Here is a 25,272-nt window from a genome sequence, read left to right as displayed (position 1 = left end):
AAGAGTTTATTAATAATGTTAGCTGCTGGTACTTTGAAAAGATGATAAAAATTTTTTGCTGGAAGAAAAGGCTTTTAGGTGAAATAAAATATGTCACTATTGTGATTGCCACATGACATTTACAAATAACATATGTGTCTTAATTTTCACCTGTCTCTAGAGCTCATTTTTGGTGTTTCCATGTCAATATCACAAGGGGCAAAATAATGCCAAGGATAAGAAATATGAGAACTGATTGAGAAAAGCTGTGTATTTTTTTACAAAATTAGATTCATGCCAGTCTCCACGCAGATACAAGTGTTTTTCCTATATATCTTGGCACCTCAGCTTTCATTCTGATCCCCTTTTCAGAGGAGATGACTGTGATTTTTAAAACTCTTCAGAATTCTGTATCTTAGGATACAGAAAAACATCTATGAGGGTTGTCTTGATGTCAGATGTTGACTCTGAGACTGAAAGGGTATGAAAACCTCATCAGCATCCCCACCTGTCCACCCACAAGGTTGTATAGCGCATTAAAGCAGCCTGCAGATGGCCACAGCCTAGGGTTGCCGGGCCTTAGGTTGGGTGAGTTGAAACCTTTGCTGATTTCATTCATTCTTCTACACATTTCTCCTGTAGAGCAGGGGAGCTCATAATTACTAAATAACGTGTTATTTTTAGTGTTCCTGTGACTAGAATTCTACCCAGGATATGCACACCACTCCCTCATTTGTAGTGCGAAAGCTGGATCTTTAATATAACCTGAAAATATCACATATTAGCATGAACTGAAAACAAACCATTGCACTCCATACAGAAACATGGTGATGGGTTTCTGTTCTGCATTATCATGCCCGAGTGAATCTGGCAATGTACTGCTTATTCCATGCGTCTCAAATGTCAGCTTGCTCTTAGAGTGGTGTGAAACCGTGATCTGATGCGATATGACTTTCTCGGAGTCCCTCTGCTGCCTCCTCCATTAAAACGTGATTGAAATTGAAGCTGAATGTGAACTCATCTGGAATCAAGAGACTTAGTTTTACTGTCAACTCAGCCACTACCCTTGATTTCTTTAGATATGGCGTTTGATCTGTCTCATTTTTTCATCTATAAAACGATAGAGTTGTCGAAGTACGAGATGATCTCCGAAGAGTTCTAGCTCTATGATTTCTGTGCTCCTTTGCAAACTGTCTGCTAACGAGTTTTTTTTTTTTTGGCGATACGCGGGCCTCTCACCGCCGTGGCCTCTCCCGTTGCGGAGCACAGGCTCCGGACGCGCAGGCTCAGCGGCCACGGCTCACGGGCCCAGCCGCTCCGCGGCATGTGGGATCTTCCCGGACCGGGGCACAAACCCGCGTCCCCTACATCGGCAGGCGGACTCCCAACCACTGCTCCACCAGGGAAGCCCCTGCTAACGAGTTTTAATGTGATTCGGAGTTTCAGAGCAGTACACGGCAAATATTTTGTTACTGGCCTCATTATTACTGTGTTTACATTTATTTGGTCATATTTATTTGGTGTTAATTCACATGTGAGATGTTTGTGAAGCATTTTCATATGGCTGTCTTTAGCTTGTGCCTTGAGTTTCTCATAAGAGAAAGATTTTTCCTTGGGCTTACTGAGGACACACACATTGGTTCGTGTGTGAAGAAAAAAAAAACCATGTTATCCCATTGATCTGGGAGTTGCCAAAGGAAATAAGGTTCTGACGGGTGTCTTAAACCTAAAACACAACTCAGTGACTTTTTTTCACTGAAGCTGAAAATTCATAAGGACAGTGTCACAAGTGAAATCACTTCTGAAAACACCCAGCCACCCTTTGCTACAGAGGTGGCTTCGTCCTGTGACTTCCTGACATGACCTCAGAATTTTTTCCCTTTGGTTTCTTTTCTACTGAAAAAACGAAAAGACCTTTCGTTTCATAGATGTCATAATGAATGAAAATGGTTCCAACTGTTTATTACAGAATTTTTTTAATAATACATTGAAATGTCACTCTTCTCCCTCAATCACAAGAGTCCCTTCTCTGCTTTGTACCTTCTAGAAATTTTGAGTTCTATATTATTTATTGATTCTTATTCTTTTTCATTCTGAAAATAAATTAATATGCTGATCACACACAGACACACAAAATCAGGGCTATTGCCTAAATGTAAATGAATTCTGTTGATGATTTGCTCGTTCTCAGGCTTGAAGATGAAACCATTTCTACATGGTTGGCTCTGAGCCAGCAGGTATTTCATAGTGCAAAGAGGGATGGAACTTCAGTGGCCAAATTTGATGTTTTGTTCATGTGCTCTAATCTTGTACCCTCACTCCAACACCCACCCCCAAGCAGTCACCCTCTGGTGGAAGCCTGCAGCTTTCTTTGTTTGTTTCTTTAATTATACAGAGAGTAGGATCTGCACCCTTACTAGCATATAGAAAAATCAGAGAAACAATGCAACCAACCGTGTAAGTATTTTTTTATTCTTCAGATCCATTCCTTTAAAAACCAGAATGAACATAGGTCATAAGCCATATGACCATGGTACTTGAATTCATACCATAAATGGAGGCTCTTGGCATGGGAAGCTTGTCACATGAACTTGACCCTGCTGCAAGCATGTTAACCCGTGCTCGTAAGGCCTGGATGATGTGAAGATGTGTTGCATTTGTTAGATACTTCAGGTTTATTCTGCTCACAGACATAAACTGATATGTGAGCAGTATAAATAATGACAGACTTTTACAGGGAGTGTTTGGGTCGTCAGTGTCAAAAAAAAAACCTGCAGTATGGTTTTGCCATGGTAAGATGGTGACTACAGGAAATTCAGACCCAATGATCACAGATGTATCCATCGTTGCCACATTTTACTCAGCAGACATTCAATGGATACCTTCTGTGTGCACAATTCTGAACAAAGTGCTGCTGAGAAAAAGTGAACTCCCTAAAATTCATTCTTTAGGGTAAGGGAAAGGAAGGAGTATGTTCTGATGCTTTGTCTCACATCATAAAATTGATGAAGGGCTTCCCTAGTGGTGCAGTGGTTGAGAGTCCGCCTGCCGATGCAGGGGACACGGGTTCGTGCCCTGGTCCGGGAGGATCCCACGTGCCGCGGAGCGGCTGGGCCCATGAGCCGTGGCCACTGAACCTGTGCGTGCGGAGCCTGTGCTCCGCAACGGGAGAGGCCACACCAGTGAGAGGCCCGCGTACCACAAAAAAAAAAAAAAAATTGATGAAGAAGAAATGAAAAACATGTTAAAGTTAGAATTTTGAAGAATTTCCAAAATGCCCACAGCCTCTTTTATTGTTATTTTACAATGAATTCATTCAACCAGTATTTATTGAGTGCCTGCTGTATGCTAGGCTATGGGGATATTAAAACCAATAGAATGTTATCTCACTAGTTTATAGTCTAGTGAGGGATGCAGGGAGGTGAAAGAACAATCTGAGCGTAGTGTGAAGAGTGCTGTGAAAGGGAAGGGATACTGCTGAGGCACCAAGGGGACAGGGGCAGGAAGCCAAAGCCAAGCGCATGGCCTTGAAGGAGGTGGTACAAGAAATCTTCCCAGAGGCAGTAATGCAGGAGCTGAGTTTTGAACATTCCTTTCATGGCACAACTTATAGCAATGAATAAAGATAATCGTGGATGTAAGTATCAAAAAAATATATTTTATGGCTGTATATACTATTTTATGACTCTTTTATTACTTATTTTGAAATTTGTTCAATCTTTGACATTCTAGGCTAAGAACATCTGACACCTCCTGTCCTTAAAAAATTCTTAGAAAAATGTAGATTAATTTTTTTTAAGCTTTGAATACTGTATAGCTAAATAGGGATGTGACTATTCAATCATCTTCTGTAACTTCTAAATTCCTCTCATTTGGGAAACTATCCTTTCACACTTAAACTTGACCAAGCAACTTCCCTTGGCACAATGTCAAAAGTAGTTGACTTACTCTTTCATTTGAAAATTCTCTTTCATTTGAAAATTCACCTTTGAGTTGAAAAGAGGCAAGCACTCACCCAGAGCTTCAGCAGAGACTTGTCACTGCTCATCACATCTGGAAAGTTCTAAGTGTGTGTGTTATACAGCGATTTCTTAGAAAAAATATCTCTCTGAGGTGGGGTCTGGAGTGGAGAGAAGAGGTGTGATGGCAGGTGGTGATTTGTTAGGTACAAATCACGTGCCAGGCACCGTGCTGGTGCCTCATATACATTTTTCTCATTTAACCAGATTGTAATTCCTGAAGTAGGACATTACATCACACCACTTTCTAAAAAGTCTTAAAAAGATCTTGAGATGCCTTTGAACAGCTTTTTCTGGAAAGACTCTGTTTGTGGGTAGAGCATCCCTTTTCTTTACTTCTCTTCTTTCAAGCACAGCCCATGTTGCTGTAGATTCTCATCCACTATGGCCATTAAGCTGGAAAGGATGTTTCCAGGGAGCCCCTTCCCTGGCCATTATTCATGACTGGTGTGATTGTGTGTATAAAAACCCAAATGGATCTGCAGGAAAATATTAGAATTCATAAGAGAGTTTAGTAATGTTGCCTGACACAAAATTAACATAAAAGTCAATTATATTTCTTTGTACCAGCAAACGATTGGAAAATAGGATTTTAAAAATGATTCCAGTTATGATGACATGAAAATTTGATGTAGGAATAAAGCCAAAAAAAGATCTCCTTGTATTCTATTCCACTGATCAATTTGTCTACCTCTGCCCCCAAACTACACTCTCTTAATACAGTAGCTTTGAGTGAGTCTTGATAGCTGGTAGGTCAAGTCCTCCAACTTTGTGATTCTTCCTACAGACGTTTTTAGATATTCTTGGCCCTTTTCACGTACATATACATCTTAGAATCAGCTTGCCAAGATCCACATAAAAACCTACTGTGTTTTTATTGGAAATAAATTGAATCTAAAGAGCAATATAAAGAAAGTTAACATATTTACCATGGGTCTTCCTGTCCACAGTTATGGTATATCCCTCCATTTTATTTACCTCTTATTTAATAGCTCTGAACACGAGTTTCATTTTCATGGGGGTCTTACACATATTTTTGTTCAGTTTGTTCTTATCTACTTCATATTTTTACGGTAGCCAACATGGAATTATTTTTAAAATTTCATTTTCCAATTGTTTGCAAGTACTTAAATAAAATTTACTTTTATGCTAATATGGTATTAAGCAATATTACTAAACTCTCTTTTTATTCTGATGTTTGCCTGTAGGTTCTTTTGGATTTTTTACATATATAATCATATCGTTTATGAATAATGACAGTTCTTTTCTTCTTAATACACGTCTTCTATTTCTTTTCCTTATCATATTGCTTAGTACTTCCAGTGCAGTTTGTTTGTTTGTTTTTGGGTGGCTGCATTGGGTCTTCGTTGCTGCACGCGGGCTTGCTCTAGTTTAAGCGAGCGGGGGCTACTCTTCGTTGCAGTGCACGGGCTTCTCATTGCGGTGGCTTCTCTTATTGTGGGGCACAGACTTTAGGCATGTGGGCTTCAGTAGTTGCAGCACACGGGCTCAGTAGTTGTGGCTTGTGGGCTCTAGAGCACAGGGTCAGTAGTTGTGGCACACGGGCTTAGTTGCTCCATGGCACGTGGGATCTTCCTGGACCAGGGCTTGAACCCGTGTCCCCTGCATTGGCAGGCAGATTCTTAACCACTGCACCACCAGGGAAGTCCCTCCAATGCAGTTTTTGTTAGAAGTCCTAATTATTATTTCTGATGTCAAACAGAAAACTTTCAACATTCACCATCAAGGATGACATTAACTCAAAGTTTCTTATAGACACACTTAATCAGATTAATGAAGATACTTCTGTTCCCAGTGTATGAAAGTTTTTTTGTGAATGTGTGTTGGATTTTACCATATACCTTTTTTCTAAATCTACTGAGATGATCATAAAATATTTTTCTTTTCTTCTGCTAAAATGGTGAATTATATAGATTGGTGTTTAAATGCTAAAACAAGCCTGCATTCCTGGAATGCAACCCAACCTGGTCACGATATATTATCTTTTTAGCAGATTGCTAAATTCTATTTGCTCATGATTTCTTTGGGATTTTTTCATCATTTGTGTTCATAAATGAGATGGGCATGTAATTTTACTTTCTCAGAGTGTTCTTGTTGGTTTTAGATATCAGTGTTATACTAGACTCACAAAATGATTAAAGGAGTGGTTCCTCTGATGTGTCAAACTTGAACATGTCCAAAGCTGAACCACTGATCTTCCAGCCAAAACACGCTGCGCTCCTGAGTAAGCGTAATTCCATCCTTCCTGCTACTCAAACCACCATCAGAAAATCCTGTTGGTGCCACCTTCAAAATATGTCTATAATGACCACTTTGTACCACTCCCAGTGTTCCACTCTGGCCCAAGTCATAGCCCTCTCACTCCTGGATTATTGCTGTAATTCCCCCAACCCCCTAGAGCAGGGGTTGGCAAACTTTTTCTGTAAAAGGCCCGATAATAAGTATTTTCGACTTTACAGGCCACACAGTTTCTGCTGCAACTCTACAATTCTGCTGCAGTGCAGAAGCAGCCAGAGACAATACATAATAAATGGGCACGGCCCAATTTTGCTGTAGTTTGCCAACTCCTCCCTCTAGGGTAGGCTATTCGTAACACTGATGACAGTAATCCTTTTTTTTCCCTATAAATTTATTTATTTTATTTATTTGTTTTTGGCTGCGTTATGTCTTCGTTGCTGTGCACGGGCTCTCTCTAGTTGTGGTAAGCGGGGGCTACTCTTCGTTGTGGTTCATGGACTTCTCGTTGTGGTGGCTTCTCTTGTTGTGGAGCACGGGCTCTAGGCGTGCGGGTTTCAGTAGTTGTGGCTCGCAGGCTCTAGAGCGCAGGCTCAGTAGTTGTGGCGCATGGGCTTAGTTGCTCCGTGGCATGTGGGATCTCCAGACCAGGGCTCAAACCCGTGTCCCCTGCATTGGCAGGCGGATTCTTAACCACTGCGCCCCTCCCCCCCCAACAATAATCCTTTTAAAATGTAAATCAGATCATGTCAGTCATCCATTGAAAACTCTCCAGTGACTTCCCATCTCATCCAGAGTTAAAGACAGAATCCTTACAATGTCCTACAAGGCTCTGATCTAGCTCCATTACCTCTTTTACTTTAATCTCTCTCTCTCCCTCCCTCTCCCCTGCTCTTCTCCCCACCTCCCTCTGAGCTCCTTTGCCATTTCTAGAACAGGCTTGCCCCACCTCAGGGTATTTGCACTGCTGTTACTCCTGTCATAATGGCTATCCCTCCAGCTATCCACCTGGCTAACTCAACCCTTTTAAGTCTTTGATCAGATGTCACTTCTTAACAGGGCCTTTTTTGGACATCCTATTTGAATGTCAGTCTTCCATCCCCTCCCCTGACACCTTCCATCCTCTTTACTCAGGCCTATATTTTCCATAGCACTAAACCTTCTGACACACTCTATAACTAATTTTTTAAATATGTTGATTGTCTGTATTTTCCCCTACTAGAAGTAAGCTCAGCGAAGTCAGGGCTTTAGTCTATTTTGTTTCCTGCTCTATCCCGAACGACTAGAACATTATGTCTTAGAGTAGGCACTCAGTAAACATTTATTAGATGTATGATGGATGGATGGATGGATGGATGGATGGATGGATGAATCAAAGAAATGCCATAGACTAGAATTTCCTGGAGTGTACACCTTGGAACACTAGTTCTACAAAGCAGAATAATACTAATAGTTGGAATCCAGGTGACAAAATTCTGCTCACTATTGAACTCCTCAGTAGAATTAAGTGTCTCACCAAGTCATGGGCAGTATTTCACAGGAAGTATTCGAGCACAGCCTAGAAGCTAATGATTGAATTCCAAAAATGTGCAAGTTATTCTTACAGTGGGTTGGAGACTGGGTGCTATGTTCCCTACAGTGCCCCAAACACAGGCCATCCCAAGACTCTGTGATACGTCCCCAGCTGTTTATTAAAACGATAATATCATTTATTTAATTTGTGACAAGCACTTGTGTATTGCTAAAACAGGTAATTTTCAAGAGCGTATGCCAATGTCATGTGAAGCCAGTATTATTTTCAGTCTTGAAATTTTCTCCTTGGTGAAAAACTGGAGACCCTAGTAGAAATTATTGGCCAAAGAGCCAGAATGTTTGTGCATCATGAAATATTTGTATCTTGGCTAAAAAAAAAAAAAGTTACTCTTCAAAGAAGAGGGAGCAGTTAAATCCTAACACAAATTCCTAGGTGAGATACTGCAGCTCATGGGACCTGTCTTTTACATGAAATCTTTTTATTTTTTACTAATGCTGTTTATGTTTCCCATTTTTGCCTTGGATTTTTGTTCTGTGAAAGAATACAAAAGATGTCATCGCCTTTTTTTCCTTTTTTTTTTTAAACCAAACGTTACTTGTTAGGGACTAAGTATGCATACCTAGTTACTTGACCATGTGAGTGAATGTCCTTAAACATATTGATTACTCTGCTACTTCCAGATATTGTGCTTAGGGGTTCAAAAGAGACATAAGCAAATATAGAGAGAGAGTCCTACACATTTTTATAAAATTACACTCCTCAGATTCCACACTGCGGAGAAGGGAGTAGTAAGGTAAAAGTGAGGGCAGGAAATCTTGGCTTTTGCATTTGCACGCACACACTTCATAATATATTGACTTGCCATTAATAGTACAGATGTAGTGCTCTGAAGTTAAAGCATGTCTCTTTCCAAATTAATAAATCTTTACCCATTAACTAAAATTCTTACAGAAAAAAAAATACTGTATACGGTCAGTATGAGGATTTTGCTTTCCTTCTTAGGCTATTTTCATTTGTTTCTTCTGCATCCTTTTAATGGAATGTGTAGGTCTCTTGAAAGGTAAGGTTCAAGTTTACAAGTCTGGCCTGCACTCAGTAACAAAAAGATTTGAGATGCAGGATTTTGCTTCTTGCTCAGAAAAACAAAAATCCATACTTCACACTTAACCAAAATCATTCTCCATTCATACCCAAGGAATCAGAGATATTATGCAGTTTAACGTACTAACTTCTCAACTTGTCATAAGCTTTTACCCCCTTTCTAATTCTATGAAAGTAGTGATGATTTTCAGCTTTTCTCAATTCTTCCTTTTGTAATGCTTGTGATGATTTCTGAATTGCTTCCGAATCAGTAGCCAGAAATCTGTCATTGATATTGACATGCACCCTACAAAGCCATCCACCTACCGGAGACTTCATGATTAAACCATTTGTGCACTTGTCTTTCATTCCAACCGTGTCCCGGTCTTTGGAGGCCACCTGACGATTAGATTGGGCTATAGGAGCTCAGGGCTCCAAATGCTTTCTCATCATTTGCACGCATGATCTTTGGGAACCAAGCCTTTTCCCTAAATGCCAGTCTTGACGAAAATGTTTTCTCTTTTTTCCAGTGATGCAGAAGACCACAAGCCTTTAAAAAAAGGCAGTCGAACACCTTCAGACAGGACTGTGAAAAAGGAAGATAGCGATGACAGCCTAGTTGACTATGGAGAGGGGGTGAATGGCCAGTTCAATGAGGACGGCTCCTTTATTGGACAGTACAGTGGTAAGAAAGAGAAGGAACCAGCCGAAGGAAACGAAAGCTCAGAGGCACCATCTCCCGTCAACGCCATGAATTCCTTTGTTTAATCTGTGAGCTCTTTGCCAATATCCCACTTTTCTCAAATGTTTATCTTAAGTATTTGTCGGTCCGCCTTCTCATACTCTGAACATTGAGGCAGAAAGTCTGTGTTCTGCTGTGTGTTCACATGATGAGAGCCATCAAAGCAAGAACCTAACTCAGTCAAATGATATCTTAATGTGAACTGCAGTGCAAAGTGCATACTTTTGCATTCAACATAGGTTATCTTGATTTCCTGAGAACTGATAAAAAATAACATAGTGTCATCAACAGATCATGTTCTTCCCTCTTCGGGATACAGTTCACTAGGATGCATGAAAAATGCTACACCTTTAAAGAATATACCTGTGTATGTTATTCAAACATGGGTTGGTACTTTGTTTATACTCTCCTCCGCTGAACCCCTAAATATGAATTCCGTTTTCATTGTCAAGAGTGTTACTGTAGTATTCTCTAGAACTTCAGTGTCTTTGTGGACATTGTCGTGAAACTGGTGACTCTGTGTCTAGCTGTCATTAGTCTTTCGGGGAGACTGTTAGGCACAGTGTGTACAGTGTCTACTTGCTAAATGCGTTAATTATGACAGGTGCATTTGCTCATGCTTATGAGACTCTCTTACCTGCTCTTTGATCCTGTTACTCCACAGACTTCTTAATCGTCCAGGTATTACAGTGGCACAGTGTTCTACCTTTTACGTCCTCTCTCCTTTCAGTGCTTTTTAGGCATAAACAATGCGTATTGCAATGCGTCTTGGCATTTGTGGCAGACCGAGAGAATACCAAACAGATCACTCCAATTCAGTGTCAAAAGTTATTCCAGAAAGCACAGGGCAAGACACATGCAGTGCCTTCAGACGATAAGCGTTCCACAACGTACCGCCTTCTGTATCATTCGGTACAGTCGACTCGGAGTCCTAGATTACTATCATTGTCTAAAAGTAACTTTGAAAAAGCATAGTTCGTGAAAACTGCAACGCTGAAAAAAAAAAAGGAACTGTGAAAATAAAATTAGGAAGATAGTTTTTATTTTAAGGGGCATGATTTCCCCCATATAGTTTATTTTAAGGGGCATGATTTCCCCCATAGGTATAAAAAGAAAAGCTTTATCACCAACTGGAGCAAGTAATGATTTTGTGGTCTTCTATGGGTCCTATTAATACAAGTCACGTTCAGTAAGAAAGATGTCAACTTGGTAGGTAGAAAATTTTTTAAAAAACAAGTTATTCCAAAACTAACAGGATACAACAGCACACCAACAGGAATATATTTTCCTCTAAGTCTCCATGTATGTGGCAACTTTTGAAACTCTGCAGCGTTAAACAACGTGTATACAAATTGCATGGATGCCTTGCAGAATCTAAGAAGTCTGACAAGTGCTAACAAGGCCAACAGTCAAAGGGATTACATCTCCAGTTTCAAAAAGAAGCATATATATTCTATCATATTCATAAATAATATCTATCAAACGGTTTCCTTCCAAATATGAAAATCTATAACAACCTATGGTTGAAGGAATGCTCAGTTTCATTTGCCAATAAATTGGTTTCTCATAACTTGCATCAAGTTTAATTTTAAGTAAAGCTTTTTATATGTAGATATTTTGTTGAATCTGTAAATACACTTAAAGTGTAGATGCTATATGCTTATAGGTGTTACGTACAAATAAACAGGCCAGCGATGTTTATGTTGTACCGTATAAGATGTTAGCTAATTAATACAGTGCATGGGATTGGAAAGCATTTAATTAAATGCCTTTTGGGTTTTTATTTTCCCTTTTTGCTGTGAAACTGAAAGAGTGAACTATTTTCCACATTGACAGCAGGTTTCTAGAAGAAATCTTCAGAGCTTTGCCTAAGCACAGTTTGAAGTAATCCCAGGTAAAGATGGCCCTACCTAGTTTCATATCTCCGATATGCACTTTTCACAGATCAACCTTTCTAGTGGAAATCCAGAAAGACAAAACAGGCTGCCTTGGCATCCGAGAGCACAAAGATAAGTTACTTAAAATTTGCCAGTGTGTGCGGGGACAAGAAAAGTACAGTGTTTCCTCTTCCATAATGGTAGATGCTAAATTTGTGCATGAAGGGGTCATTTCTGTACTTGTGCAACAGAGTTTGTATTAAAAATTAAATGTGGTTTTAAAAGTCCCTCTCTCTTTTGTAATATATCATGTTCCTAGTGGAGTGTGAATGTCCAAGTAATGGTATATGTAACGGTATAGGCAGATGTGACTGGATTTCCGTCAAAAGAGTGACTATTAGGGCTTCCCTGGTGGTGCAGTGGTTGAGAGTCCGCCTGCCGATGCAGGGGACGCGGGTTCGTGCCCTGGTCTGGGAGGATCCCTACATGCCGCGGAGCGGCTGGGCCCGTGAGCCATGAGCCTGTGCTCCGCAACAGGAGAGGCCACAACAGTGAGAGGCCTGCGTACCGCAAAGAAAAAAAAAAAGTGACTATTAAACAGTCGTGATCTCTTTGTGATTTTTAACTTCTTTAAACCTAGATTTCCTAATGTTTTATTTTATTTTATTTTTCTATTGGCCGTGCTGCGGGGCTTGCGGAATCTTAGTTCCTTGACCAGGGATCGGGATCTTAGTTCCCCAACCAGGGATCGAACCCGGGCCCCTGGCAGTGGAAGTGCAGAGTCCTAACCACTGGACAGCCAGGGAAGTCCCTCCTAATGTTTTAAAATAGCGCAAATTTTGCTTTTTGCTTTTAAAAGGCAGAGGAAATTAAATGCAAAACTGGACGCAATATAAAAGAGAGCTAGTAAAAGAAGGGCATATCAAACATTGTAATGCAAAGGCGAAGTAGATATTACCAGCCTTTAGAGAAAGAGTCTGAGAAGTCAGGTGCTGCTTCCTTTCCTGAAGCCTGACCTCTGCAGGCCTGTTCCCTGGTGCCTTTGGTCACCCTCTCTTCTGCCCACCTGGACCTCCACTGTCCCCAGCCACGGCAACTGGATTCCTTAACCTCTCCTGCTTGATGACACAGTTTGGGCGTTGACGAGTATCACTCCCGGGTGTGTCATCCACCCGCTTCTCAACAGCCCAATTCTTCTCGTGTCTCACACCTGTCCAGCTCTGCAAACAGCCAAGACCTGGCTTGTTCCTCTGTTCCTCCACCTGCCCTTGGTCCCCTGGTCCCAGCTTTCCATCCACAAGACCTTCCGTTGGCACAGAGCTCCCTCTCGCTATACAGTTACTTGGATAACAACATGATATATATACATCATCGTAAGATGCTAATAGACCCTATGTAGACCTTGTTATTAGTCTTTTTACCGTGGAGAGCATTCACTTCTGACAGCAAGTCAGGGTCTCCAGTCTACACCGTGGGCCAGATTCACAATCTACATCCTCAGGCCACGTCATCAGTCACAGCTCTGTTTAGCAACGGGGGCTGGCCAGTTGTAAAGCCTGACGACAAAAAGCATTGGTCTGTTGATGCCTTCTTGTTCAGATGATTTATAATGGCCCTGGTTTCCTTTTTTTTTTTCATAAATTTCAAATTTTATTGAGGACCTACGATGTGAAAATTCTCCAGAGAAATGTAATTGATATTTCTGTATTTTAAAGCTTAATGATTAATTTTACTTTCATAACTTAAGTAATTTTAGCAAACTCTTATCATTCAGTTCCTTAAGATCTGTATTTATACAGTTGACTTTGCAGGGTGAAGAAGAGATTAGACAATTGATATAACCCAGTGTAACCTCGTTTACTTTTAGTGTCTGATAAAATGATTGGAAGTAGCTCGTGGAGGCAAAGGAAAGAAATGCAAAGAACTGAGAAGTCTCACCTGAACTGAGCAAATCTCTCCTGCTCATGAGATTTTTCTACAAATTACCACCAGAGGGCTCCCGTACTTTATTCAATGCAAAAGAAACTGCAGGAAAACGAAGCCTCTGGAGAAACAAGGCCAACCACCTTTGATAGACTGGGTCTGATCATGCAGAAAATGATTGCCTGCTGTAACCCGGGAAAATGCAGTTAGCAGCTTCCTCTGACGAGTTCACGACCTCCAGGGAGTACGTCTGTGTCACCTTGAGCCTTGTTAATCTCCTCCCTCGTATTGATTGTGGCTGGGTGGCTGACAGCCCATCAGCAGGGGCAGAAAGAGGAGTAGTGGGCCTCCTGGCTCCCCCTAGATACCCCCTCGCCTGCCAGGTGGTGGGGCTGAAGGAGGGGCCGGTCCCGAAAGGGGTCCCCCGTTTCTCCCGATCGTGCCATCTTGTCTGCCACCAGTGGTTGATGTCCTGTGGTTGGTTAGCACAAGAAGCACAGTTTAAGCACAGACAGCTTTTCTTTTTCACTTTAGAAAAAGCAGCAGAGGGAAAGAATACTCGCAGAGGATTTATATTAAAGAAACAAACAAGCAGACAGTTCCCAGGTTGAGGTAGAAAGAGACCAACGTTTACCTTCCAGCTCTGCCATCAACCTATTGTGGAACTGTGTACAAGTGAGCCCCCATCTCCCACCTCTCCAGCCCTCCGTTTCTTCAACTTTAAAATGACAGAAAGCAGATGACTTCTAACATCCCTTTCTGCTTAAATCCTGTGATTCTCAGTCATCGCCGCCGCCAAAAAAAAAAAAAAATGTTTGAGCACCTACGACCACCAGGCATTTTGCCGAGTGTGGAGGGTACAGATGAGCAAAACCAGATGTGGTTCCTGCTCTCACGGTGCCTGGAGTCTGGTGTGAGAAGACAGACATTAATCAGATAACCACGTGAATGACTGTGTAATTAATTCCACCAAGATAAGCGCTGCAAGGGGAAGGAACGCCGGTCCACGAGAGCAAGTGATGTTCAGAGCGGTGGGAGGCTTCCCTGAGGAGCTGGGAGCTGGGGGACAGTAGGACCTAGGGGAGACGTCAGGACAAAGCGGCTGCCCAGCAGAGGCCCGTGTGCCCAGAGCAGATGCAGGGGCCAGAGATCCTGGGCACCAAAGGATAGGTTTTTGTATTTATTCAAGGGGCAGTGGAAAGAGGGGAGTAATTGAAGGAGTTGAAGTAAAGCGTTACATGACCAGATCTGTCTGGGGAGGAGGCGGAATTGATAGGATTTAGTGCACACAATGGGCTGGAAAAGAGCCAGAGAGGCTGATAAAAGCCACTGGGAAGCTTCACAGTAGTTTAGATAAGAGATGATAGAGGTTGGATCCAGATCATATCACTGGAGATGGAGAGAAGCGGGTGGATTCTAAATATATTTAGGAAGGAAATTGATGGGAGTGATAGATCAGATAAGGGAGGTTGAGGGAAAGGGAGAGATCAAAGATGGCACTTAGATTTCTGACTTGTCTAACCTGACGTGAGGGTCACTTAGCTGGGAACATGAAGAGAGAACCAGATCTGGGGTAAGTTATGAGTTCAGGTTAATAAATGAGCAGTTTGAAAAGCCTCCGAGACATCCAAGTGGAAGTCACTAGTAGCAATTGGATATATGGGCTTAGTGCTCAAAAGAAACTTCTAAGGTGATGAATAGTGATTGAAGCCAAGAGGCACACAATGAGATTGCCTAGGGAGAAAATATAGACAAGAGGGCTGAGGATTACCTCCTATTAAGAAACTCCCTTAGGGATTGGATAGGAAGAGGCAGATGGACCTCTAAAGGAGACCAGTAAACAGGAGCCAGAGAAGCTGGGAAGAAATAAGGAGAGTGCGTTGTCTTGGAAGCCAGTGAGCGAGACCACTTCAAGAGCAGGGAGTGGTTTACAGTGTCACTTGTTGCCGAAAAGTGAAGCAAAATGAGGATCAGAAGATTTTTGGATTTGAAGATACGGAGGTCATCTGAGACCTTAGGAAAAGCCGTTGGGTGGAGTGTAGTGACAGACTGAAGACAGCTGAGGAGTGAGTACAAGGTGAGCAAGTGGAGACAGTGAGATTTGCCATCACCCACGTGGACAACCCATCCAGCCCCGGGCTCGCTTCTTCACGTCTGTGCCTCCATAATGATAAAATCTAAGCCTCCCGCTCTCTGCCCACAACCTCCCCTCCAACCCACTGTCCCCTTAAGCTTATTCCTTTTCTTTTTTTTTCCCCCTCCCCTCCCCTGTCTCGCCCCTCCTCCTTGCCTCTCCCCACTGGGAACCACTACTTTGTGAGTCTTTCTATTTAAGTAAGTTTGTTGTATGTTTTTCTCCATCCCTTTTCCAGCATGGATTTTATGGTCCATTATTTTTGAAACACTCCTGCTTTACCCCAAAGCCCTTTGCCCTGTGAAGGTATCGTGTCCCTAAGGATCGATCTACTGTCTGCTTTCTCCCGCCTGCCCCTAGGAGCTGAGAAATAGAATAGAGGCCGGTGTCATTATAAAATCATAAAACTTTCAAATGGTTCTACTCTCCACACGGCCCTGCTTATTTTTCTCAGGTGAACTTATATTCTCGCGCTCAGCAATGGCTCTTTCAAACCTTCTCTACTCTCCTCAAACATTCAACCCTAACCCCTCTCCCCACGCAGCCTCGCAACACATCAGACTCTACAAAATGACCTTATATCACAATTCACTACAGAAGGAAAAGAAAATAGAGATGGGAATTCCCTCATCTTCCTGCTAGCAAACCACAATGCCTGCTGCAATACGCCTCCCGTTAAAATAGGGGATCAGTCCTTCTTCCTGCATCTGGGAACTTCTCCTCCTTGGTGGATTCTTACCTATCTTATCCCTTCTTCTGCTCAACTGGACTGTCTATTGACATTTAAACACCAAGTCTCTCCCTTCGAAAACTAACAGACCGTCAAAACCTGATTCCCCTCCCCATTCACTCCCCTTCCATTATCATTTTCTCTCCTCCGCTTCATGGTCAAAAAGGTTGAAAAAGTTGAACTAGTCCCAGGGAAAGTAAATGATGATCATCACAAAAGCTACTACTTGCCAGGCAGTGTATTCTTTTTCTTTCTGTAGCCATCAAATCTCTCCAGTCTCATTCGGTGTGTCCTAGAGACACTGTCTTGCTTCAGCTGTAACTCTTTAGCAATTATCTCAGTGAATGACTCAGCAAACTTTTTTAAATCAACAAACTTTGTGCATGTGTGTGTGCATGCGCACGCAGACTCAGCCTACATATTGGACTCACCTGGGAGCTTTAAAAGTCCTTATGCCTGCCCACCAACCCCCATCGTGTCTCTGTTCTAATTGTCTGAGAGGTAGCTTGGCATCAGGGTTTTTCAAAGCTCCCCAGATGATTCTAATGTGCAGCCAAGACTGAAACCAGCGTGGAGAAACACCTTTCCACGCACTTGTGTGTGCACTTAAAATATTTAATGAACAGCGTTTTGAATATATTTCTTCATACAGGTTGATCTCAAATTCTCTTGTATTCCTCCCATGAAAAACAACAATATATGTAGGGAAAATGGACCCCGCATTGCTGGTGGGATTATAAAGTGGTTCAGCCACTCTGAAAAAGTTTGGCCATTTCTTAAAATGTTACATATAAACTTACCTTACGACCCAGAAATTCCACTCCTGGTATATACGGAAAAGAAATGAAAAAATCGTCCACGCAAAGACTTGTATGCAACAGTTCACAGCATTCATCATAATAGCCAAAGAACAACCCAGACGTCCATGAACTGACGAATGCATAAACACAATGTGGTCTATCTGTGCAATTAAGCAATAAATCCATACAATTAAATGGAATACTATTTGGTAATTTTTTTAAGTACTAATACCTGCAACAACACAGAGGACCCTCCGTAACATTATGCTAAATTAAGAAGCCAGACACAAAAGACTTCATGCTATGTGATTCCATTTACTGAAATGTCCAAAAAAGCTAAACTGCAAAGAAAGAAAGTAGATTAATGTTTGTCTGGGAATGGGAACGGGGATTACTGTAAATTGGCAGGAGGGATTTTACTGGAGTGATGGACATGTTCTAAAACTGGATCAGTGTTGATGATGTCACAATTTGATAAATTTACTAAGAATTATTGAATTGTATATACTTAAAACAAGTGAATTTGTGGTAAGTTATACCTCAATAAAGCTGTTAAGATAAACCATCCCTAGGCTTACGTGTATCTGAGAGTGATCAGGTCTGTGTATAAATGAGGCTTGTGATGAATATAGTACCCCCTCATAGGTCACTTCCCCTCCCTGTCCTCCTGTTTTTCTCTAGGAGACCCCACAAGATCAGTGGTTCTCAAAGTGTGGTCCCTGGAACAGCAGCGTCAGCACTACTGGGTAGAAATGCAAATTCTTGACCCACCCCAAGTCTACTGAGTCAGAAGTTCTGGGGGTGCAGATCATCTGTGCTTTAGCAAGCACTCTGGGTGATTCTAATGCATCCTAACGTGTGGGAAATACAGCACTCAACCTACGTGCCAGCCTCTCTCCTCTCCCACCTGTAGGTATAGGAGTGATTTACCTTCTGAGATTAAAAGAAGAAACTAGGCTCTTTTCATAATAGCAAAAAACTTGAAATAACCGAAATGTCTATCATCAAGTAATAAACAAACTCTGTTTTATCATACCAAAATCCATAGCAGTGAAATACTAATCCACAATAAAGAGGAATAAACTACTGATACAGGTAACTCATTCTGCTGCAAGAAGCCAAACAAGTTTTATTTATATGAACACAGGAACAGGCAAAACTAATCCACACTGATGGAGAGACTATCGGCGGTTACCTGGGGCCAGGAGTGGGGAGGGATTTACTACAAAGGGGCTGAGGAAGGTTTCAGGGATGATGGAAATGGTCTATATTTTGATTATGGTGGTGTTTACAGGGGTGTGTTTATTTGTCAGGACTCAAAACTGTATACTTAAAATAGGTATGTTTTATCGTATTGTAAAAAACTATAAAACAGAAACCTCAGACTGAATTGGGAGACCAGAAGGGGGAGCTCTCATGCCCTGTGCTGATAGCAGAGCCAAACAGGAAAAAGACTCCTCTTCTTTCCTGGCAACGACTCGGCCAATGAGAAGCCAAGGCTCTTTGTTTACTCACACCCTCCCAACTCCCTCTATAAAAGCCAGCTGCTTCCCGTGCTGGGGAGGATTTGCTCATGGCTCCTCGCGGTTGTAGGTCCAGGAATGCAATTCTTTTCTGATCCCGAAGAAACCCATCTTTGCTGGGGAAGTAACTGATAGTCTGTTCGTTTGGGGACAACAGAATGTAAGTTATATCAATATTGCTGTTTTTCTAAATTATTTTATTTCATTTTTCTACAGTTTTATTGAGCTTTGATGCAATATAACACTGGTTTTCAAAGAAAAAAGGAACTGGGCCTAAGTGACCCCTCTCTTGGTTCTCTCTTTCTCTCTGGATGGCCTGCCCAAGGAGGCAGTGGGGAGGTGGAGGGCCTTTGCCTCTGCTCCCACCTCCATGTGGTAAATGCAGGGGTCAGGACCCAGCCTGCCTTCTAGAGTCTTCCAGAAGCCATCTCTCCCGCTCCACCCGGCCGTGGGGTGGACGGCTGTCTTGTCAGGCATCTGAGGATGTATGTCGGCTCTAAGTACACACCCAGACCTCGCAAGGCCTGGGAGACAGTCCGCCTCTAATTTGCGTCTCTGTGTGGCAAGGCCACCTGTGAGGCTTTTCCAAAACCCTGCCTTGTTGACATCTTCAGCTCAGTGCTTCATGGCATCCCTCTTCTCTCTTATTTTTCTCTCCCAGGCTTTTCACTACCATCCTTCCTCTTTCCTGCTGTCTCTCACGTTTGCTCTCCTGGGCCTTAACAGCATCTGTTTCCTAGCTCTCAATTCTCCATCCAAATGAGGTGGCATTGACATCTCAGAATTAATGTGTTCAAAATTTAAGTCTTGAGCTGTTGTATGGCTAACTCTTCCCTGCCCGATGCACCCAATCTCAGTAACCAGCCTCACGTGGGCTCAATTAAGGCAAAACTCTCAGGAGTCATTGTTTTTTTCCTTCCCCACCCAGCAAACCCAACAGCCAATTCACTACGTTTTTTTCCAAAATGTGTGTTGAATACACACAACCACTCTTTATGTCTAGTCTCCCAACCATACTGCCTACCCTTCTTGCCCTCCTGCAAGCCAAACACCACACAATAGAGCAGGGTTGGTAAACCTTTTCTGTAAAGGACCGGATAGCAAACAGTTGAGGCTTTTGAGGCCACCAACTACCCGGCTTTGCAGGGAAATCAGCCACAGGTGTGGAAGATACTTCAACAAGTGGGTGTGGCTGAGTCCCAATAAAACCTTACTTACAATATAGGTGTGTTTTGTACTGGTCTCAGGCTATCAATAGCGATGCTATTGGCTAGAAATGCCCGAGGCAAGAGTTTCATCCCTTTCGGGGACCACTTACCTGAAAGTAATTTAAGGAGTGCCTCTTTAAGGAGGTCATTAAGACGCTCCATGAGGCCAGCTGCCTGCGGCCCTAACGTGGATGGAAGACGCGAAGAATAGTAGGTTGGAGAGGCCGCTGTGGAGTCTCCTGAGAGGTAAAGTGGGTGCCCTGGTCAGAGTCAGTGATGTCTCTTCATCCAAAAGGAGCAGGAATAAACAGGAAAGGGATGACCTGTCTAGAAGAGGAATTCTGGGTAGGGGTCGCCAAGAGGAGTCCCTTGTAAGTATTGGTGATGGTGACACCCTATCTGGAAGCCCCAGCAGAAGGGAGCATTGGGCCAAGGAAATCAGTCTGCTAGCGGGAGTGTGGTCTGTCTCGCTGGGATTATGTCCCAGTCTGGATGGCTTCTGTTGGGAGCAGAGAAGGCACTTGTTTGTCCCAAGCTTGGCGGCTGCTGCTGGAGAGGGGAGTCCCCTCCCTTGAGGCCGAGTTCTTAAGGCACAGCTCCCCAGTGACCCAAAGTGGTGTGTCCCATTTCTCGAGTTGATGGAACAGTCCAGAACCCTGAGGCGTCTGTACTGGGTGGAGTGTGGAGGGCTTAGTGCCAGGGAGGGGGGGGCGGTTTCTGCCGGATTGTTAACAGTGGCTTCTGATACGGTGCCATTAGTGTGAGCGGAAATGTGAGTAGAAGTGATAGGCACTGGGGACTCGGCTAATTCCTTGCATGTCTGGCCCCCCAGGTGGGCTTGCTTCCTGTGAGAAAACTGCCCCTTAGCAGCTAGACCAGACCACAAGGCTATTAACAACCACCCAAGAGTCTGAAAACGTGGATCTGTGAAAGGCCCCTTGGTATAGCCTCCCTGAGGGCTGAGTTCCATCGCCTGGGCTGAGCTGGAGGGCTTCCCCTACTAGCGAGGTGCCCAAGGCGAGGCAGGTGGAGCCGCGTCCTCCAGCTGTATCGCCTACAATGGTGGCGCTGCTATCCCTGAAAAACACTGACTCCCCATCCATCCCAGACGGTTGTTCCCAAGGGGCTCCCCAAATAGCCGGAGGTGGGGCACTGTTACTTCCTCACCTATCCCAGGCAAGGGGCTGAGCATGGGGGAAGCCACATAATCCTGTAATTCGGAAAGGCCTTTGACCTCAGGTATCGCCCTCTCCTGAAGGTACCATTTCCATTTTACCAAGGAGGCCTGAGTAGCCATGCCGAGCTTCCGCTGGGTGGCATCTCAAACCCAGGACATTATAGGAACGTGGGTCTGGAGTAGTCAGGTGGGGCTTGTTAGTGCCTCCGTTTCTATAAGAGCCCAAGAGGATGCCCAAAACTGGCCCTCAGGGGGAGTATTTTGGGCTGCTACTGCGCATAGGTGCTTAGTCCAAAACCGCATAGGAAGCCAGGTGGCCTCCTGTTTGGTCCAGAGACCCCAGGAGGCATAGGTGTGCTAATGACTTGACTCGGAGCATGAGGCCAGAGGGGACTAAAGGTAAGGCTTGCTGGACTGTCCACTGGGCCACTTCTGAAACCCACTGGTGGGCTCCATCCCGATGGAAGGTGGCAGAATCTCGCGTGTGATTGCACATCTGGGGCAAAGCCTTAGTGGGAGAGGAGGGGTGTGTTGCTTCCAGAACATGAAAAGACCTAGTACGTGTTCTGCCTGAGTGTGAGGACGGGGGTGGGGAACGTGAGTAATTGATGTTTGACTGTTCAGATTTCTTCGCCCTTAGAAGACCAGATGATGCCCTGAAACTTGACAGGTGAGGCTGGGCCTTGGGTCTTGAGAGGGTTGCTTTAACTCCCACTTGTTGCTTTAGCTGGTCTTTGCAAATTTGCCACACCGCTTCCTCAGAGGGAGCCTCAGCCTAAGGTCATTGAAATGATGCCAAGGACGGCACTTCCCAATTATACGGGATTTCAGTCCTGCAGCAGAGGTTATGTAGCCTTGCAGGACTGTTCAGATATCCCATTGAGAGCCTCGTAATATATATGGAGCCCCTTCCCAAGTGAAAGCAAACTGGGCCTGGGATTTTTCCATGATAAGAACAGAACATAGGAGCTAGGTCAGTGTCCTTGAAGCGCTCTCCTTGGGACTGTTGTATGACCTCACTCAATCCTAAAGTATTAGGAATTGCCTGAGCACTGTGGTTCCGACAGTCGATGGTGAGGTTCCGTGCGTTAGTGGCGGCGTAAGTGCTGGCCGCATGGGTATTGAAAGGGCCTGATAACTCCTGTCTCGAGCATGTCGTTCATGACAGGGTGTAAGCCTTCAGTGCTCTGTGTAAGTCGGTACTGGGGACTGTACCGTCCTGACTGGAGGAGTCCCTGCCATCCGTTTGGCGAGTCCCACCAGGAGGTCAAGAACCTGGGCTTGTTCCAGGTGGCATGGTGTCATGTCAGGACATCCATGCCCACAGGAGGGAAAGAGGAGCCGGCGGGGACGGGGGAGGGCAGCCCCAGAGGAAGCCCTTTGAGGTGAACAGCCCAATCATGACGTCCGAATGGGTTTGTGTACGTTTGATGGTTTAACCAGCAGTGCCCTGTAAGAGAAGGCTCCCATTTTGGGAATTTAGAGGGATTGCCTGGAATGACAGTGATTTGGGCCCTGGGGTCTAACAGGGCCCATAAAGGACTGCTTGTTTACTGTCCCAGTGGACCACCAGAGCAGTCCAGGGGGGATTGTTCCCGAAGGTGAGAAAAAGCCCAGGGAGCTGCCAGTTCCCTAGGATAGGGGCCCGAGGTGGCTGCCAGTCCTGGAGGTTAGGGAAGGGGGAAGAGGGGTCTGAGGGCAGCTGGGTGGCAAGAGGGTGGCTGGCAGAAGGGGGCTGTAGCTGGGAGAATGCCAGTTTTGGGGCGTGGAGTCGGAGGTTGGCCGTCGAGAGATTAAGTGGCCAGGAACCCCAGTTGCCGAGACTCCTAGTGGAGACTTGCCTGCACAAACGACCACCTTCCCACTTGGCTCCGGAAACCCTGGGGAGCCACGTGAGCAAGTTTAACTCTGACCACCCGAGGACTGGAAAGTCTCTGGGGGTGTGAGGCTGCTCCTCAGCTAACCAGGGAACCCCTGACCTTTCAAATGACTACTCTTCTCGTTTCCCCGTCTCCCAGACAGTAGAGCTGTCAGCCCAGGGAACCACTCTGCATTCCGTGGGCATTAGTAATGAAAATGACTCCCCAGACCACCAGGGCAGACCTAGATGTCTTTCCTTCAGCACAGGCATCCGTTTTCCCAGCTCCGGTTTGTGGCTTTCCCTTCACACCTCTTTTCTGTCTTCTCTGGCTAAAAGGGAAGGGGGAAAAAAGGTTACAATGCCCTAAAAAGAAAAGATACATTTTTAAATAATACTGCTGGATACTAAGTACAAGAAAACGGGCATGGAACAGCTTTTCACAGCACAGTGATCAAAGGCATTTTCAGAATAAGGCATCGCCGTACTGAGTGGAAATACGAGGATATCACGATGAAAATAAAATTAGCATCAACTGGGCTTCCCTGGCGGTGCAGTGGTTGAGAGTCCGCCTGCCGATGCAGGAGACACAGGTTCGTGGTCCGGGAAGATCCCACGTGCCGCGGAGCGGCTGGGCCCGTGAGCCATGGCCGCTGAGCCTGCGTGTCCGGAGCCTGTGCTCTGCAATGGGAGAGGCCACAACAGTGAGAGGCCTGCGTACCGCAAAAAAAAAAAAAAAAATCAATTGGCATCTTGATGCTTCCCGTTGACAACCAACTAGGAAGGTGGATGGGGAGGGTTACATGGGGAGAGACCACGCAGTCTTTGCAGGGGAGGGGATATGGGATTCGAGGGCTGTTGTCTCTCTCGCTCCTTCCTGCCCTGCATCTCTCTCTCCAAACTTCGAAGGGCTGAGTCCTGGTTCATGCAGTCATGGAGGTAACACTAGAAGTCCCATTTCATCCGTAATGAGTCATAGGAACATTCCCGGAGCAGGTGCGTCCGGAGACCTGCAAGAAGACCCCACTTATCCCCAGAACTGTGGGGAAATGCAGAAGCATGGCCATGCTGACACGGCTTCTGGTCTCCTTCCCGGCCAAGGGTAGAAATGGAGAAGTAGGGGAGGAGGCAGTTGTATAGGTCTTAACACAACCGAAACTCCCCAGGGTAAAATCTGAAATGAAAGGAAATGTCAGATATAGACGTGATCATACAATCTGTTATGGACTGAAGGTGTCGCCCCAAAACTATTATGTTAAAACCTCAAACCCACATTAGGATACGGAGAGAACACAACCACTTAAAGGCAGGAAGCAGCGTCTCACCAGGAACGGTGTTGGCTGGCCCCTTGATCTGGGACTTCCAGCCTCCAGAACTGTGAAAAATCAATTTCTGTTTAAGCCACCCATTCTAGGGTATTTTGTTACAGCATCCCGAACAGACTAAGACGTAATCCTTTGCAAATTAGTTTATATTTTTTCACATTCTGTCCCCTAAATGCAAACATTCTTTGTGATGTTTTCCGACTTTATATGTTTTCAGCATTTAATCCTCTTTAGTTAGCAAGAATTTGTTGCGTTGAAGAAGAAAAGTAACCCGCCTTTAGTGCCTTTGAAATGCCAGGTGCTCTAGGAAGCAGTGTCCATTCCTACTGAATATTTCATCAATCCTGTGAGGTAGCACCGCTTTTCTTTCCAGAGATCACACATCCGTAGAAGAGATCTAGCATATGAACTCAAATGTATCTGACTCCAAAATACTAGCTCTGTCCGCCTTTGAATTATTTCTCCTTAAACCTAAACTACATTCAATAAAACTCTGATGTTCCAAATGGGAGAATAGTCCAAAAGCAAACGCCTGTTCAGTTGTGGAAAACTAATATTTAAAAATATAAGGAGAGCTTGTTGTTTGTAAAAAAAAAAAGTCAGTAGGCGCTCGGTCCAAAGGCTGTGAAAGGGAAAGACGCGATGTCTGGATACCCAGGCTTGAACCCACATTCATGTAAGAACAGAGACCCACATGTTACTCTTTTCTAATTTTAGCACATAGAGCACAACCTCAGGACAGCCGGTTTTTAAGAACTGTCAGGCTCCACTGGTTGTGAAGCTGCCAGATGCTCCAAGGCAGAACCAAAGCCTCCTCGATTTTCCCCACGCTTATAAGTGCTTCATAAAGTCCTTTAAACACTGTGGTGACTTGTCCGAGGTTGTCGGCTGTGTCATGGTCAGTATTTCCACAGAGGTGGGAAGGACGCGGTGAGAATGCGAAGGTCACGCTAACCGCTCACCAGCTCTGCCCTGGGGAGTAAGCTCACGGGTAGATGATGATTTGGGGGTCTCAGCTCCCTGCTCAGCCAAGCTTAGTCCTACCTCTGTCTTAAGTGAGCAAAGGCAGGAAGAAGAGAGCAGACTTGGAGGTCTGGATGTGCTGCT

General features: G+C 44.2%; 1 protein-coding gene across 1 annotated transcript in view; it reads left to right on the top strand.

Moving 5' to 3' along the window:
* The window catches only part of NRCAM (neuronal cell adhesion molecule), a 262,211-nt gene extending 244,376 nt beyond the window's left edge, over positions 1–17,835 (top strand). Inside the window, exon 27 of the mRNA XM_089917830.1 lies at positions 9,399–17,835. Coding sequence (XP_089773956.1) covers positions 9,399–9,636 — 238 coding nt within the window. The 3' untranslated portion in view covers positions 9,637–17,835. The remainder of the gene's footprint in view (positions 1–9,398) is intronic.
* The last annotated feature ends 7,437 nt before the right edge of the window (positions 17,836–25,272 follow it).

Source organism: Delphinapterus leucas, chromosome 9 (assembly GCF_059928025.1).
Source record: "Delphinapterus leucas isolate spDelLeu-1000000601 "Yukka" chromosome 9, BTC_Dleu_Yukka2, whole genome shotgun sequence".
Taxonomy (NCBI): Eukaryota; Metazoa; Chordata; class Mammalia; order Artiodactyla; family Monodontidae; genus Delphinapterus; species Delphinapterus leucas.
The sequence above is the reverse complement of the archived record's forward strand: the minus strand, read 5'-3'. Positions and strand labels throughout refer to the sequence as shown.